This window comes from Apteryx rowi, unplaced genomic scaffold, assembly GCF_003343035.1.
Source record: "Apteryx rowi isolate R43461 unplaced genomic scaffold, aptRow1 scaffold_460, whole genome shotgun sequence".
Classification (NCBI taxonomy): Eukaryota; Metazoa; Chordata; class Aves; order Apterygiformes; family Apterygidae; genus Apteryx; species Apteryx rowi.
In genome coordinates this window covers 185,113-200,336 of record NW_020450717.1, presented here as the reverse complement: position 1 = coordinate 200,336, position 15,224 = coordinate 185,113, and the positions used below count along the sequence as shown (strand labels likewise).

Genomic DNA, 15,224 nt, shown 5'->3' with positions numbered 1-15,224 from the left:
TATAATCATAACAGATGCATAAATGTGGTAAACCTAGTAGCTCTTTAGATCTGAATCTGTCCTCTAGCACCCTTAAAAATACCACAGTTTTGCATACCTGCTGTATCAGCTACTGGTATGCTGGATTTCTTCGCTTTTTTATGAGGGAAGACAGCAGATGAAGGCTTTGAAGAGATTTTGCTCCCTTCTTTATCATATTCCATTACTACCAGACACATATCTGTGGAGAGGAAAAACAGTTCATTTTCAGTACTTTCCAGGCACTTTGGTTCTCTTCCTCTGTGCTAAGGGGCAATAATCATAGTCAGAAAGATTTGCCCTATAGCAGGTGTACAAAAAGAATTTTACATAAAATCCTAACCAGAATATTCTTATGCTTGAATCTCATACAATGTGCCTTTCATATTGTGGAGTGTATATTGAAAGTGCTGAACAGAGCATGAAGGACGCACCTGAACAAATTCTGTAAATATATATGTGCACACAAAAATACATGAATGAGTTAAACAGAAGAGGAAAAGGAGAAAACCTCTTAATTAATACCAAACAGAAACATCTTGGAATTCAGAAACGTGTTAACAGCATTGATTCAGCTGTAGCACTTAAGACTGCTTACCACTAGGAACAGCCACCAAACATGTTGATGGCAATGGCATCTCCCCAAGCCATTTGTCACCCCCAAATTACATTCAGCATAGCAATAATACCATATGGAAATACTCCCAACTGAACAACAGAAAAAAATGCCCTTGCAATGCTTACAGATTTTGCCTTTTAGTTGTATAAATGTAACAATAGAAGAAAATTGAGGGGCAGAGGAATAAAAGACCTCTGGTAATTCTAATGCAGATTCTAATAAATCTGCTGTCTCTCCTTGCCAATGCACAAGCTATCATGTGGAATGATAGCTCAGTTTTGAATTTATCTTGTTCTAGTGGGTCCTGTGCAAGGCTCCATTACAACTGAAAGAGAACGGCTTCTTTGGCAGATCTGCACATACATTTAGACTTACTCTGACATTCGGGTTACTTCGCAAAGAAGATGAAAGCTCTTCTACCCAGATGTGTTTTGATGCAATTAACCAGTTCTTTAGTTAAGAACTATTTATCCAGTTTGCTCAGTTTGAAGAGGCTGAATGATCAGCTAGGTTATCCATCTTTTTCTAAAAGCTCAGATACATCATGGTGAAGAATCTATGTTTCTTCTGGTAGGACAACCATGTATGCTGGTTAGCCTAACACTAAAGGCTAACAAATTCAGGGTCAGAGCCTATTAAAAAGCATTGTCAACTGCCACAGTAGGGGATCATCAGTCCCTGGGCCCTTAGGAAGGAAAAAAGGCCCCCACACATACCATTGGCAATACTAGTGACCTGCTTCAGCACTGGCTTTTCCATTTTTTTGGCGTAAAAAGCTGCATACCACACTCGCAGCTCAGTTCCTGGTGGAATGTCCCGGGAGGTGGTGAAGTAAATATCATTGTCATGCTGGAAGGCAGTTAAGTTCTGATGTTCATATTTGGTGGCTGGTCGCACCATCATCATCCAGTTGCAATCATCTTCATTTGAGGTATCAAAATATACTAGGGGTCCATCCTTCTGGAACACCTGCCAGACAGGCAAACAAGCAAAATACGCAGTAATAAAACCATAACAAATAATGGATAGCTAAAAAGAATTTTTATTTTCTGCTTTTGCATGCCTTTCATTGCATGTGTATCAGAAACAAAGCAAGCCTCAGCATTTGCATCAGGAAAGCATCAATCACATCTTCAGATGAATAAGGCCGAGATAGACTACTAGTGGCAGAATGGGAACAGACTGAACTTCTATCCTAAGAAGTCTTGCTATAGCCACCAGTTTCTCACTGAAATCTGAATGACTGGATCAAGGGGAATGGGGGGGAATCCAAACAGCACACTGTGAAATACCCATCAGCCCTTGCATTGCATTTCTAAACCTTTATTACTGACTCAGGTATTACTGAAAAGGGAAGACTGAATTAACTTTTTACCATAGTGATTTTTCCACATAGGTTGTCAAGAGAAGAGTAACACAAATGGAAGAAAAAAAAAAAAAAATCTGTGTGTTCCATAAACCTAATGCAGGTGCAACTCATTGAGAAAACAGGACAAAATCGAAGAACCTCATTAAAACACTGAAATGAACTGCTATAGTCATGAGCCTTCCTGTATCATCATGTGTAAAGGTGAAAGACAAGCAGTTTTCGTGACTGTATCCTAGCCTTGTCTCCTATAAGAATGTTCACTTCAAAGACGCAGAACATGCCCCTAGTTCATTTCTTCCATATCTTGTCCAAGGAAGGCTTGTGTAGGTGGCCTATTACCAGGCACGCTTAAAAGACGTCCCAAATATTTCTCTCCCCCTCACTTTTTCATAGTTGTATATAGGATGAAGTCATCACAGGTAAAACAGAATCCATGTTACTGCTTTTCATGTGCTGTGTCTTACCTTCAGGGGAAAAACTGATTCTTTTTCCAGTTTGGCAACTCTCTTGGATTCAAACGGGCCAAACTGGGTACGTTTCACTAGCTGAGTCAGGGCAAATACGCCTTCAGTCCCGTCTTCCAGTTGTCTTATCTCCAAATTGGAAGGCAGAGATGATCTAAGGATTGAAGAGAAAATTGAGAAAAAACAGATGCTATGCAGATCAGTTATGCATAGCACAAAACTGCAGGAACCCATGGAGGAAAGAAGTCAGCACCTATTTCTCCAATCTCCAGTGACAGAAAACTCTGATTTCCATCAGGATTTATAAATAAACAGAGGAGAACTACCAGCAGTGCAAGAAGGTTGAGTCACGGATTACTTGAGAGCTCAACCCATACAAGTCCAGGGGAGCTGAGAGGCTGCATCTGAGGGAGCTGACTGATAACATAGTGAGGCCACTGTCTACCATCTTTGAAAGATTATGGGGATCAAGGGAGATCCACAATGACTGGAGAAAGGCAAATGTTGCAGCTATCTTTAAAAAAGGCCAAAAGGATGATCCAAGGAATTACAGGCCAGTCAGCCTGACTTCAGTCCCTGGGAAAATCATGGAGCAAGTCCTTTCTGGAGTCATTTATGTGCACATGAAGGAGAACAAGGTGACTGGAAACAGTTAACATGGACTGACCAAGGATAAATCACACCTGACAAACCAATGGCCTTCCAGGATAAAATGACTAGATTTGTGGATGAAGGAAGAGCAATGGATGTCATTTACCTTGACTTCAGCAAGGCTTTCAACTCTGTCCCTTGTATCCAAGTTGGGGTATTATGGTCTGGATGGGTGCAAAACTACTTGGGTAGATAACCTGTTGGATGGTTGGGCTCAGAGGGTCATGACCAATGCTTAATACTCTACCTTGAGGCCAGTAACAAAGTGGGGTACCACAGGGGTCTGTGTTAGGACCTGTCCTGTTTAACGTCTTTATCAATGACTCAGAAGAGGCAGTGCAGTGCACTCTCACCAGTTTGCAGATCACACCAAACTGAGAGGAACAGTTGGCAAGACTTGGAATTGGCTGGAGGGATAGGCCAGCAGGAACCTTATGAAATTCAGCAAGAAAAAACACAAAGTCCTGCCCTGGGAAGGAGGGAGCCTTGGCCATGGTGCAGGCTGGGCACAGCCTGGCTGGGGAGGAGCTCTGCGAGAAAGGCACTGGGGGTCATGGTGGGCAGTGAGCTGGACATGAGCCCACAGCATGCCCTGGCAGCAACGAGCAGCTGTGTTGTGGGCTGTATGAACAGGAGCACCACCAGGAGAGTGAGGGAAGCGACTGTCTCCCTCTGCTTGGCACTCGTTACACCTCATCTACGCGCTGTGTCCAGTTTAGGGCCCCCAATACGGGAAAGATGTCAACAAACTGGGGCAAGTTCAGGGGAGGGCCACCAGGATAGTCAGAGGCTGGAGCACTCACTCAAGAGGAGAGGCTGGGGGAGTGTGGCTTGCTCAGCCGGGGGAAGGTACAGCTGCAGGGGGACCTAACAGCCAACCCCCAGTGCCTACAGGGATGTCACCAAGACGAGGGAGCCAGGATCCTCCCAGGGGTGCGTGGTGGAAGGACGAGAGACAATGGGCATGAACTGAAACAAAAGAGGTTCAGACTGGATGTTAGTTCTGACTGGAACATTCTGAGATCTCTTTCAATCTGAATTATCTTATGATCGCTAAATGTTTTTGCTTTGGCAAAGCTTAATTTTAAAATAATCTATGTTCTTCTCCAAATTCAAATACCATACATATTTAAGCAGATCTTAAGATTAAAGTCCTGTAAGTTTCTCTTTGGTTTTCCAGTTCCCTTATTACATCCAGACACAGATCACAAGTGCTTCTGTCTTCAGTGCCTCTCTCAGTTACCAGACCAGCTTCTGAGAAGAACTGTAAGTAAGTACCTTTTCTACATAAAATACAGAGAGAATACCTTCCAGAAAAAGCATGTGACTGGAACCACCATATTGGTTCCACAGATACCAACTGCAACCTTGTTTTTTCAGCTTGGTGCTAATAGGTGAAAACCTAAAAATAATCAGACAGGCTACTGACTAGTCTATAAAAGTTGCAACTGGCTGATCTACTTTCAGGTCTAGATGGAGAAAAATATAAAAAGATTACAATCTTAGTAATAAGCAAATTAATTGAAAAAAATGCTTTCAGTTTTAATAACAGAATATGCAAAGTTAGCAATGGTGCAATTCAGGAGACGTTTCTTAACATTTCTTTTTATAATCATAGAATATCCATTTTATCTTCTCAGTAGGATCAAGGAAAATAATGATCAGGTGATTAAGCAACTAGACTGGCATTTAAGAGATTCAGATCCAGTTTGTGGTTAAACTTTCGCTCAATCTCAGACAACCCACTCTTTCAGCTACCATTCCCCAGATGTAAAATAAAGACTGTAACGACATTTCTTCTTCCCCTTTGTTATCTTATCTGTTTTCAACTGTTAACTCTTTGAGAAAAATAAATATATTTTTCTATAACAGTTATTTTTTAACTCTGTTTTGAATCACTATCCAGCAGCCARCACTTCTGCTAGGAAACATTTATGCATCTGCATGTCAAAAAAGGCTGAAAACCAGTGCTAACACACCTTATTGACAAATGTTCTCAGTTGGAACATCTGGGTGTTCCTCTAGTACTCCACTGTATGAATAAACAGGCATACTAAATCACAGTGCAACAAAAGAAACAAAAGAAGAAAAGATAAAAGCTAAGAAATAATAGTTTAACTTGTCATTGCATCTACTTAGTACAGATTGGAGATCTACTGCACTGCCCAGTTACTGTGTCTTAGAAACCCACCTCCATCATCATTTTCTATCATTACTACAGCATTTCAAATTTACTCTTATGAATGAAGCAAATCTTCTGTCAGGGCTATTAGGACAGTAGTCCCCATTAACATTAGCTGCTGGAGTTCATTTATTGAGGATTTTCAGAGAGCGGAAGCTGTTCTAGCAGGAGCTTCAGTCAAGCTGCTGGACTTCCAGAAAGCCCAGAAAATGGCTATTGCTTATGCACATGTATAGCAAATGTACACTTCGGGACACAAAGAGCATCCTGTCCTTGAAGAGAGAGGTCATGGCACATGCACAGCAGGTCCAGCACATTAAGTATTTGTTATAAAATGATCCTGGGAATACACAGTATGGCCTACACAGCCAGAACGTGTGCACTTGCTGGCCATGTTTTCTGCCCATGACTTTCCAAGAATAAATATGGAAGTCTAAGCACATTTTATAATACAGCAGCATGAAGTTATTCAAACTCTCTTCCCTTTTTGGCGTGGTACTGCCTCTTCATGACAGTTGTCTCTTCTCCTTAGCAAAAGCCCAACATTTTGCATCTTAATATAAATTTTGCTGACCATGACTGATTACATTTCCCTGTAGAATCACTACTCAGTATTGTTTTCTCCTAACTAGATGTACTCTGTTTGTTTCCTTTGGCAAGCACGAATGTTTCTGCTGTGACCAAAGTAGTATCTATAATCATTCTTAAAGACTCCCAGAAATGAGAACAACTTGTTTGGCTTCTCAGTGGAAGAATTACAGAGGTTATACCAAACAGGAGGATACAACCATTCATACCACTGGGAAATCCTCATATACTTGTCTGAAACTGGTATGGCACATCTGAGAAGGAGAACAAGTTGCAGGTACTCAGCCAAAACAGAAGTCATCACCCCCTCTGGCACTATCTGACTCTTTGCCGGAAACCTCAGCAAAGAAGCCAAGTCCTGAATGAGCAGCAAGATATTTTTGGCTTCAATTCAGCAGAGCACTTTAAGGGTGCGCTTTAGTTTTTCTATTTAAATAAGGCTGTGTCCTTTTTGTAGACTGGGCTATCAAACAGTAAATATGCTTTAAAGAACTAACATGAACGTTGGTTAATTATAACTAACATGAATGTTACTTACCTGGCTCTGCTCAATACAAAGGAGTCTTTTACTGTCACCACTGGGCCCAGTTCAGGACACTCTGAATCATGGTACTGCCCGCAGTCTTCACACCCTATAACCAAGTGGAGAGCATGCAAAAAGGTTCATGGAAAATACATCTGTAGAGCAGCTACCTCTTTCTTTCAAGAGCTAAATACAAAATCTACCACCAAGCTCACTAGATATAAAGGCAGCTGCTCATTTATATTGCTTAAAAGAACATGTATGATTGAATGACAAGTCAATAGCTGGCACCTATGTAGATGAGGTAATGGATAATACAGGTACTATCAGAAGACACTTGTTTAAATTTTTTCTCCAAGAAAATATTTGCCTTACATCCACAGTAAATATTCTGCTTAAAGATGGGATTATTCTTTAGATAAAGTGCCATACATCTAGCAGGTAAAGAAAACCACATCACTAACTTCACTAGATCCAAATCCTTTAGAAAACAACTTGGATAGTGTGGTCTATTTAGGGATAGAGGCAAAAATCCTGGCCCTTGGTATCAGCAGCCGAACCCCCATGGACCTCAGCAGAGCAAGAATGCACAGCAGGTGCCAAGCTCTGCCTGGAGCCACACCTGACACGCTTGTACTTCTCAGGCCCAGCTGCGGGGAGACTGGCAACCAGTTAGCAGCGCTTGGAGATAACTTCTGGTGCTTTTCCAAACAAGTCAGCTGACTAAGCAATACAATTTGGCTACTCTTTAATTTATTTTCAGCTCTTCTAAATTAACTTTTAGTTTAAGTGACTGTAAATTACCCAGAACTGAATGGCTCCTAAGAAACAATTTCCAGACTCGGATAATTTGAAACCTTTTTAAATAAGCCAGTTTAGCAGGAATTCAAATGCACGTTGCTCTACTGTGAAAAACAGCTGTCAAACTGCATTGCCTGGTCAGCTGACACAGCTTAAGAGATCATCACACAGAGGTTATATTCCTAGAGTGCTGATTTCCATCTGAGCTCCACATTCATAAGGGCAAGCCAGGTATCCTCAGAAAGTTTGCAAAGTGCAAGGTGGCTAGACGTTTTTTGGGAGGACAACAACAAAAAAAGACCATTTAATTCAAGAGTATACCCTGCTCTGGAAAGGATATTCTGTATTCCTAACTGGAAACCTCTCCCTCCCAGTATTCACCTCAGTGAACTAACAAAAGGGTTTCTTCTAAGATGTAGAAAAGGAATCCCAAATTACAGTACAGAACTCCATTTTGTTTTTTTCTGGCAACAAAACCAGCATAGCAGTGCAAATACACATACATTTCACAAACGGCAACACCAGTTTAAGTAGTCCCCAATCCTGGCCACTTCTTCCTCTACAGCCACTTGTGGTGCCTCCTGGTGAACACAGTAACAAAATAACCTTTTTTCCCCAAGGCTTTATTTTTCAGCTGAACCAATTTCCCAGTCCAGTTTGCTTTAAAACACCACAGACAGCTGCATCAAAGGAAATGACAAGTGGGCAGGTGCCATCTATGTAGCAACAGCGTCAAATCTAAGGCTACAGCCAAGTTGCCTCATCCTCTCCTGTGCTGCAGTTTATGATATTGTCCCCCCTTTAGGTGTGCCAAACTCAATTACCTGTAGGTCACACTGCAAATATTACTGAAATAATCTGGGCTAAATACAAATTTCCAAAAACAGAGAGCGTGGAAGAGCCACAGAGGAATGTGTAAACCAGACTGCTGAAATGAACTGGAATAACATTCACAAACAGTTGTCATAACCAGCGGAAACAGGAAGGAATAGCCAGAACAACAAMTTCTTAAGCTGGCTTTGGTGCCAAAGGAAACAAAGCACTTCACAATTCCCCTTATCTTTCAATTCCACCTAGGAAGACCCCACTTGTGCACAGACAGCTGCTGCGCAGGTTCAACAAGGAGCACACAGCATTGTCCAAAACTATGTGCAAGAACTCAGCTACACATTTTAACTCCTTTGTGGATGAATGGTCAAAGCAGGGAAAATATGATACTGATACTGTGTGGCATGTCTCAAAAACTGAGGGGTATCTAACAGCAGACATTCCCCAAGGCTGGTATACTCACTATATGTGACACTTACAAGAGATTAAGATCGCAGGAAAAATATGAAGCCTATGGTTAAATGGTAAATTGCCCTGGGGGGAGGATATTCACAGATTTTTATAAGAAATACTCCAAAACTCTCTGATGTCTCTGAAATACATACTCAACAATGGTAATGATGGGAGTTCACAGTATCATTTATAAAAATTCACTTCTTCAGAATGCAAGCAGTCCCCATATTCCATGGGACAAACTTACACCAAGCCCCAGAAAGCTCCAGAAATTCACTGACTGCAGCCTCCATTGGAAGGGGGGGAAAAAAGGGCTGTGTAACACACAGCAATTAGGAAAAGATATCACATTCCCATGCTCTTTGATAACCAGCAGGGTCTTTTAACAAAGGGGAAAATAAAGTAACTTCACCACCAGTTATCTGCAACTCAAAAAAAATAATACCCATTGAGTCAAGACTATTTTTGAAGGAATCCTAGGTAATCTGTGGTAGCAGGAAAGGTGCAACTTTTTTCCCTATACAGTTGCGATAAAGTTGATGTGCAGCTGAGGAGCCACCAAGGCTCAGAGTCTGTGAATCCAAACCACCAAGGACAAATGCTCCCCTCTGCTCTTCCCAGATTGGATCCACAACATCTGGACCCCTTATGCTCATTCAAATAGGTTAGCGGACTCTAGATCTCTGAACTTTTTGTCCTTGTTATACAAGGTCCTGCATGTCCAGACGTGTGACAAGCAGGAGCTGTAGGGCAAGCAAGTCACTGGGGAACAAGCCTACTAGCCAGGCTACATTAAGCACAGGACACTGCCCACCAGACTCCCTGGGCATAACACCTCTGTGGCCTCTCTTCACGCTCCATGAGCCCATTGGTCTGTGGATCCAAGCCTGGCACACAGGGTTACACATCATAAGGCAGACCACAAAGCTGAGCTGCAAGCGCATGAATTGCAGGCCTAGCTGCGGAGGCCCAAGTAAACACAGTGAATGTCGGGTGAGACTTGGCAGGTCCGTCAGTGCATCTCCTACTGGGCCTGCCACAGTTTCCTGCTGTGGAGGTGCAGATCTTTAACTTACACTAGATGTCAGAGTTCCCCACAGCAATTCCTGGTTGCCAAAACTGGCAGTATAAACAAGGGCTTAGACTAGTCTCTGGCAATCTTGAGGCCTTCAATCTCACTTATTTCAGCTATGAAAAAGCTGTTCTAGTAATTCATATTCAGAGGTCTCTCTATGCATTTGCCAGCAAAACCAGGAGAATATGTATGCTTAAAATTAGCAACCTTCTCTCTACTCCTCCATAAACTATTTGAACTTCCTTTACATAAATATATTTCTAAATAAAAATGAAGCCTGTTTTAGTCTTTAATTTCAGATGTTCTGTGTAGGCGAGTCACATTATGAAGAGGTAAATCATCTTCTTTCTAATACTTACAAATAAACATAGTCTCATCATTGCCATCTTCAGCCATTTTTTAAACCTGCCAAAATATAAAAGAGGAAGTTAAAGTCCTGAATGAGTTTTATTTTCACCATACTATTGAAATATCCATTTATGGAAAGATGATGCTGACTGACCCAGAGCATACCCAAATACACTACTGGTTCCTGCAGGGGTATAAATGGAAAGTTAAACACAAAATAAAGTTGTTAACAATCCCTCAGAGACTGCTGTGTCATTACGTGTGTGCTGAAATCACTACCAAGGTCTAAATATCTGTAGCTTCACAGACATTTTTCTTTGAGACAGTGCTGTGTTATGCAGCTCTCCATCCCCCTTTTCGCCAACCTCCTGCCATTCCTGTGTGTCCCTGCTCCCCCCGCTATAGGCTTTTGTGGAGCCTCAGAAGGAGCAGGGTCAGGGCACTAATCCAGGCCCCAAAACAAGCACTTCAGAGGCAAGGTTCATCAGCTCACTGAACCGTCCCACACAGCTAGGCAGGTGGTAGTGATGGAACAGCTCAAGTTGGCACTGCCACCAAGAGAAATGTTGATGAAAGTGGTCTAAGCACTACTTCTTTCCCTGGTCACCTCTAATCTTTTAATATGATGTATATTTTCCTCCGTGGTTTTTCACTACAACAACATCTATCAACTGTTCTACTCCCTACAAACAGACTTTCACCATTGTGCAATAAAAGAACATGTTCTACTGGCGAGTTCAATAATACAGAGCTTAAGAAAAAGGAACAGCTGTGGAAAAAAAAGTATTACTAAATTGCTGGTGTGCATCCAATAAAACCGCGCAAAAGTATTCAAATTCCAGGTACCCAAACAAGGATATTTCTGAAGTTAAAAGATCAGTACATCTTTAAGATGCCTATCAAAGCACACCATAAGTCAAAGTTTCTGAGGGTTTGTATGCTTTTAATTTAGTTAACTTTATGCTAATGTTCCTACCACATAAAATCATGAAAAAAATAAATCATAAATGAAGTAATTTTAGACTATTTTTACATTTTATGCATTAATTAGAACATAACTTTGAGATAACAAACATCTTGAAAGATACTTTGACCTTCTGCTGCTTTACTTAAGATTTTAAGAAAGCTTCAGATTTTGGGTTTGTTAAAGAAAGTTCTGCATATGGCAGGAGCATAATTTTACACCTAAATATTTTGTATAAATCACAAATCATAGCTCTTATGTTAGGGACACAACTCACTCAAATCCAAAGAGGGATTTCCACCACTTTCAGTGCATTTTTCATCTTTATGTCACACAAAGCAAATTCAATAGTAAGGAGCTCAAATTTGTAAGAGCTAAGAAATGCAGAATTAGGTTTCTGTTCCACACTGAGTGCCTCCACACCTGTATTTTCAAGTATGAGACACCCAGCCCTGGCAGTAAGCCCCCCTCTAGCAAAGATTTCTCCTAATGCCCCAGTGAGAAGCAAAGCAACATGAAGAACCTGACCTAAGCCAGAGAGAATGAAGCTGCAGAAGCAGCGAAGCACACTGGTCAAGAAGAAAACAGGAAAGAATAAGAGACTAAATCTGTGAGAGGGAGGACAGAAGGAGAGCAAACATGGCCAAAGATGCACCAAGCAAGCTAGCAGAGCCCTGTTTGAAAAAAGATAAAGCATTTCCTACTCCAACAACAAAAGCCAATCCAAAGATATGCACAAACATAGCTGTTACTCAGATTCAGCGTAGGAACAGGGGTTCCCTTTTGACGCACAAATAATGTTGCCCCCTTTTTGAGCTTACTCTTGAACACTAATGTTTCGTACTCTCTGCCCAGCTGGGCTGTGGAAATATGCCTCAGGCTGCTGCCCGGAGCAGCAGTTACTTCTGTGCAGGTATAAGCTCTACTGACTCATCAGCACGAGTGAAGCTCACTGGCCCACATCCCTCCTATTGCTTCAGGCATTGGCAGCAGCTATTACATACCCACGCCTGACTCCATACTTCTGCCAAGTCTGCGGCTAAAGCCACTAGGGCACCCACTCATGGGCATGCCAGGATGCAGGGTCTGATGCAGGGCTGTCAGCTGCACTGATGTTCCCCTCCAGCTCAAGCCTCCAGGAGAAGTAGTAAACAGGTTCCTTTGTCAAAGCATAAACTGGTCCCAGTCAGCAAGGCACAATCCACTGTCGCACAAAGTGAGGCTGGGTGTAAGGCCAGCAGGCCAACTGACAGGAATACACAGCTCCTGGTTTCAGCAGCAGAGGTGCTGCTGCTCAGTCACCTGGCAACAGCCGAAGGAGGCTTCTGGGCACAGAGTCAGGGCACCCTGGTGTGCCTCAGCAACACTGTCCCAAGTACAGCCCTCCCAAATTCTGTTTCACATCATTGCAACCTCTCGTAACACCTGTTTCATGGGCAAATGGTTTGCACTGCTCCTCTGTGGTGCAAAGCTAAGCCTTCCTTGGCTATGACTTTTGGGGACTAGACATTTATACAAAAGTACCACAAAATCCCAATGCTGGGCACAAGCAACAATTCAGGGAATTTCCCCAAAGCTCTTTCCTTGAAAGCACTGTAAACAGTGAAACAGGTGCTCAGGGAACTGCAGAGTATGCCAGTACAAGGCAAGCCATGAAAAGTGCATCATACATTGCTGTCCAAAATGGTTTGTTTTGCTTTTTAACCAAGATGTTTTGTGGATGCTTTGCACTATTCCAAGGAAAAGCTGTACGTCCAGTTATTTTTAGATAGTTTTTGTCCCGACAAGATCGTCACCCTAAGTATGGCTGAATTAATAAACACTATCCTTGGTCAGTGGTTCAGATACATGGGGAGATGTGAAGACGGACAGTGCAAGTGCAGCAAGATCACTAATACTGCTGTGTAACCTGCTCTTCAAAGGTATTTGCTTTCTAGTACTATTCTCTGCGCAGCATTCTTCACTAACGGCAGACTGACTCTAGAAATATCTTAGTTAATAATCATGACATACAGCATTACAGAAGCAGCTACATCAATCTTGTTCTAGGAGCCAAAAGATGAGAACATCAGTAAAGGGGATGAGGGATCACAGTAACATAAATAGCGTTCAAGGTGATGGAGGGAAACTGTTAAGGTCCATCAAACATACCTCACTCAATTGATAAGGACACTAAATCTCAGATATTACTTGGATTAGCCTAATTTTCATTTTTGTAAACAAGTACTTTTATTTTCTACATAGCAAATGATTTTTGCTTCGTCAGACATCTTTCCTATGTCAGCACAATGACCTCTGAAAAAAATAGAACAGATAGTGTTATGTATCAAATGCATCCAAAAGTGCTGTGTACATAGATGCTCTGGGGCCAACATAGTGTATGTGCTAAGGGAAACAGTCCAACATGCAGGTGCAAAAAGAGGACTACCTTGCATTAGTATTTCCACCCTGCTACCAATTCCTCATGATGTTTTTTTTTTCTCCCTTCACACTTTCTGTGAAGTAGAAGAAAGGGAGAATAACCCCAAAGGTGGGTTTAACAATTCTGCTTCGCAGATACGTAATAATTTCGACCCACAGACCACAAAACTCCTCACAAATTTCAAATATATTTCCCAAGAGTTTTTGAAATAAATATCATCATGCCACATGCTCCAGCTGGTAAACTGAGTCATGGAATGTCACACTAGCTCACATGATGGTACTGAAGACAGACTCCAGAATTTTTTACTCTAAGCTGATGATGTTCTGGCCCATGTCTGTGGGTTTTTTCTTTTTAAGCCCTTATATCAGAAAAAATATTCCATTAAATCACTCATCCTATTGCACATAATTATGTTCTTGTCTTGCAGAGATAATCAAAGCTTCTGGGAATTCCAGACACTTTGATATAAAACAGACAGCACTCATTAAGCAGTGAATAATCAGGTGAAAAGCTGTAAAGAAGAAACCAGACCACAGGTACAAAGCCTAATTTTGGTGCAGAAAAAGAGCAGAAAACCAGAATTTTCTGTTTATGTGTAATTAACTGAGTGATTTTGTGCCTGAGAGCTGAACATATAACTGAGCAAGCGAACTCCAACTGCAACAGGGGCCTCCAGAAACTTTAAAGCTCATCACAGGTATCTGCACAGTATCATGTGCAGTATTAGTGTCATGTAACTATTCAAGCCATAAATTATCCAGAAATGTAAGACTCGGTGTAAAAGCATATTTTCTCCTAGTAAAATGCTGAAAAAGAAAATCAGGCTCCAGTGGCAAGCTGCATAACTTTGAGCTCACAAATGGATTTAAAAAATAGGTAAGAATAAATAAATTAAAAAAAAACCACAGTCCCTAAAATCTGTATTTAATTTTACCCTGTTGGTTACCAAATAAAAAGTTTCCCTTTCTACTTAAATTTTCCCCTAAAATCCTTACAGTGGACTTCTACTAGTGTGAATAAGTAACCTGAGAACACCACAAGTTGATGGGTATTACAAATACATGCACGCAGGCAGAATGCACTACATAACATGCTTTGTTTGCTTCATGATGTAGTCTAATTTGTTCATGCTACTGTTTAAAATAACCAGAAAATACATTGTGGAATATCTAGCACAGTGAGGCTTTATATTTATACTAAGTTATTACAGTTCTACTATTAAGTTATTGCTGAGAAATGGGGTGGGGGGGTGGTTACATCCATGGTTACATCCAGTCATCGTCAGCACAGATTAATAAAGTGGATGCTGAGTTTATACCATCTGTTCTTTAAAACATTTCCTCTGGTCACATTCACCATGCCTGGTGTGAATAAAGCACACGCAAAGTTTGTTTAATGAACAAGAGCAGAAAACAAGTGCATTGCAGAAAAATTCTGTTTATGAAGCACTGCAGAGCAGGGATTTTCCTTTTAATGGGGTAATGAACGCACCACACCTTCTTCCAGAAGGCATGCACTTATAAAGAGAACCGAAACAGGAGACGGGCTGGCGTGGTCTCTAGGGAGCTCTTCTGACAAGCGGGTCAGCTTTCTGCTGCTACTGATAAGGGCCAGTTTCAATGGATAATTATTAAACCTCCCTCCTAAGTCCGTCTTCTCCCGCTCTGATCATGCCTTTAACCCTCACGCCGTGCAACAACCTTCGCCGCCTTGCCGAGGAGCTCCTGCTAAATGAGCAGCAAGCCAGGAGGAGCTGCCGAGTAAGCCCCGCCGGCGAGGCGGCCACGGCCCCGGAGGGGCTCGCCCGCGCCCGCCGTGCGGCTCCCCGCCCCACCTTTCCTTCCCATGGGCCGGGGCGCGCGCTTACGCCTCTGCGCGCTCGCCCGGCCCCCGCCGCGGGCTGCCTCCCGGCTGCC

The 15,224-nt window shown here is 42.1% G+C and overlaps 1 protein-coding gene across 4 annotated transcripts in view; it reads right to left on the bottom strand.

Annotated features, from left to right (window-relative positions):
• The window catches only part of PRDM15 (PR/SET domain 15), a 31,908-nt gene extending 21,932 nt beyond the window's left edge, over positions 1-9,976 (bottom strand). For 2 of the 4 annotated variants that reach the window (XM_026077770.1, XM_026077769.1), the window contains exons 1-5: positions 9,931-9,976; positions 6,430-6,523; positions 2,471-2,624; positions 1,354-1,606; positions 98-220 (exon numbers count right to left, since the gene is read on the bottom strand). In XM_026077770.1, the coding sequence (XP_025933555.1) occupies positions 98-220; positions 1,354-1,606; positions 2,471-2,624; positions 6,430-6,523; positions 9,931-9,967 (661 nt within the window). In that variant the 5' untranslated portion in view covers positions 9,968-9,976. Of the gene's footprint in view, positions 1-97; positions 221-1,353; positions 1,607-2,470; positions 2,625-3,924; positions 4,091-6,429; positions 6,524-9,930 lie in introns of those variants that run through there. The other 2 variants (XM_026077768.1, XM_026077771.1) reach the window with 2 other exon arrangements.
• Positions 9,977-15,224: the final 5,248 nt, after the last annotated feature.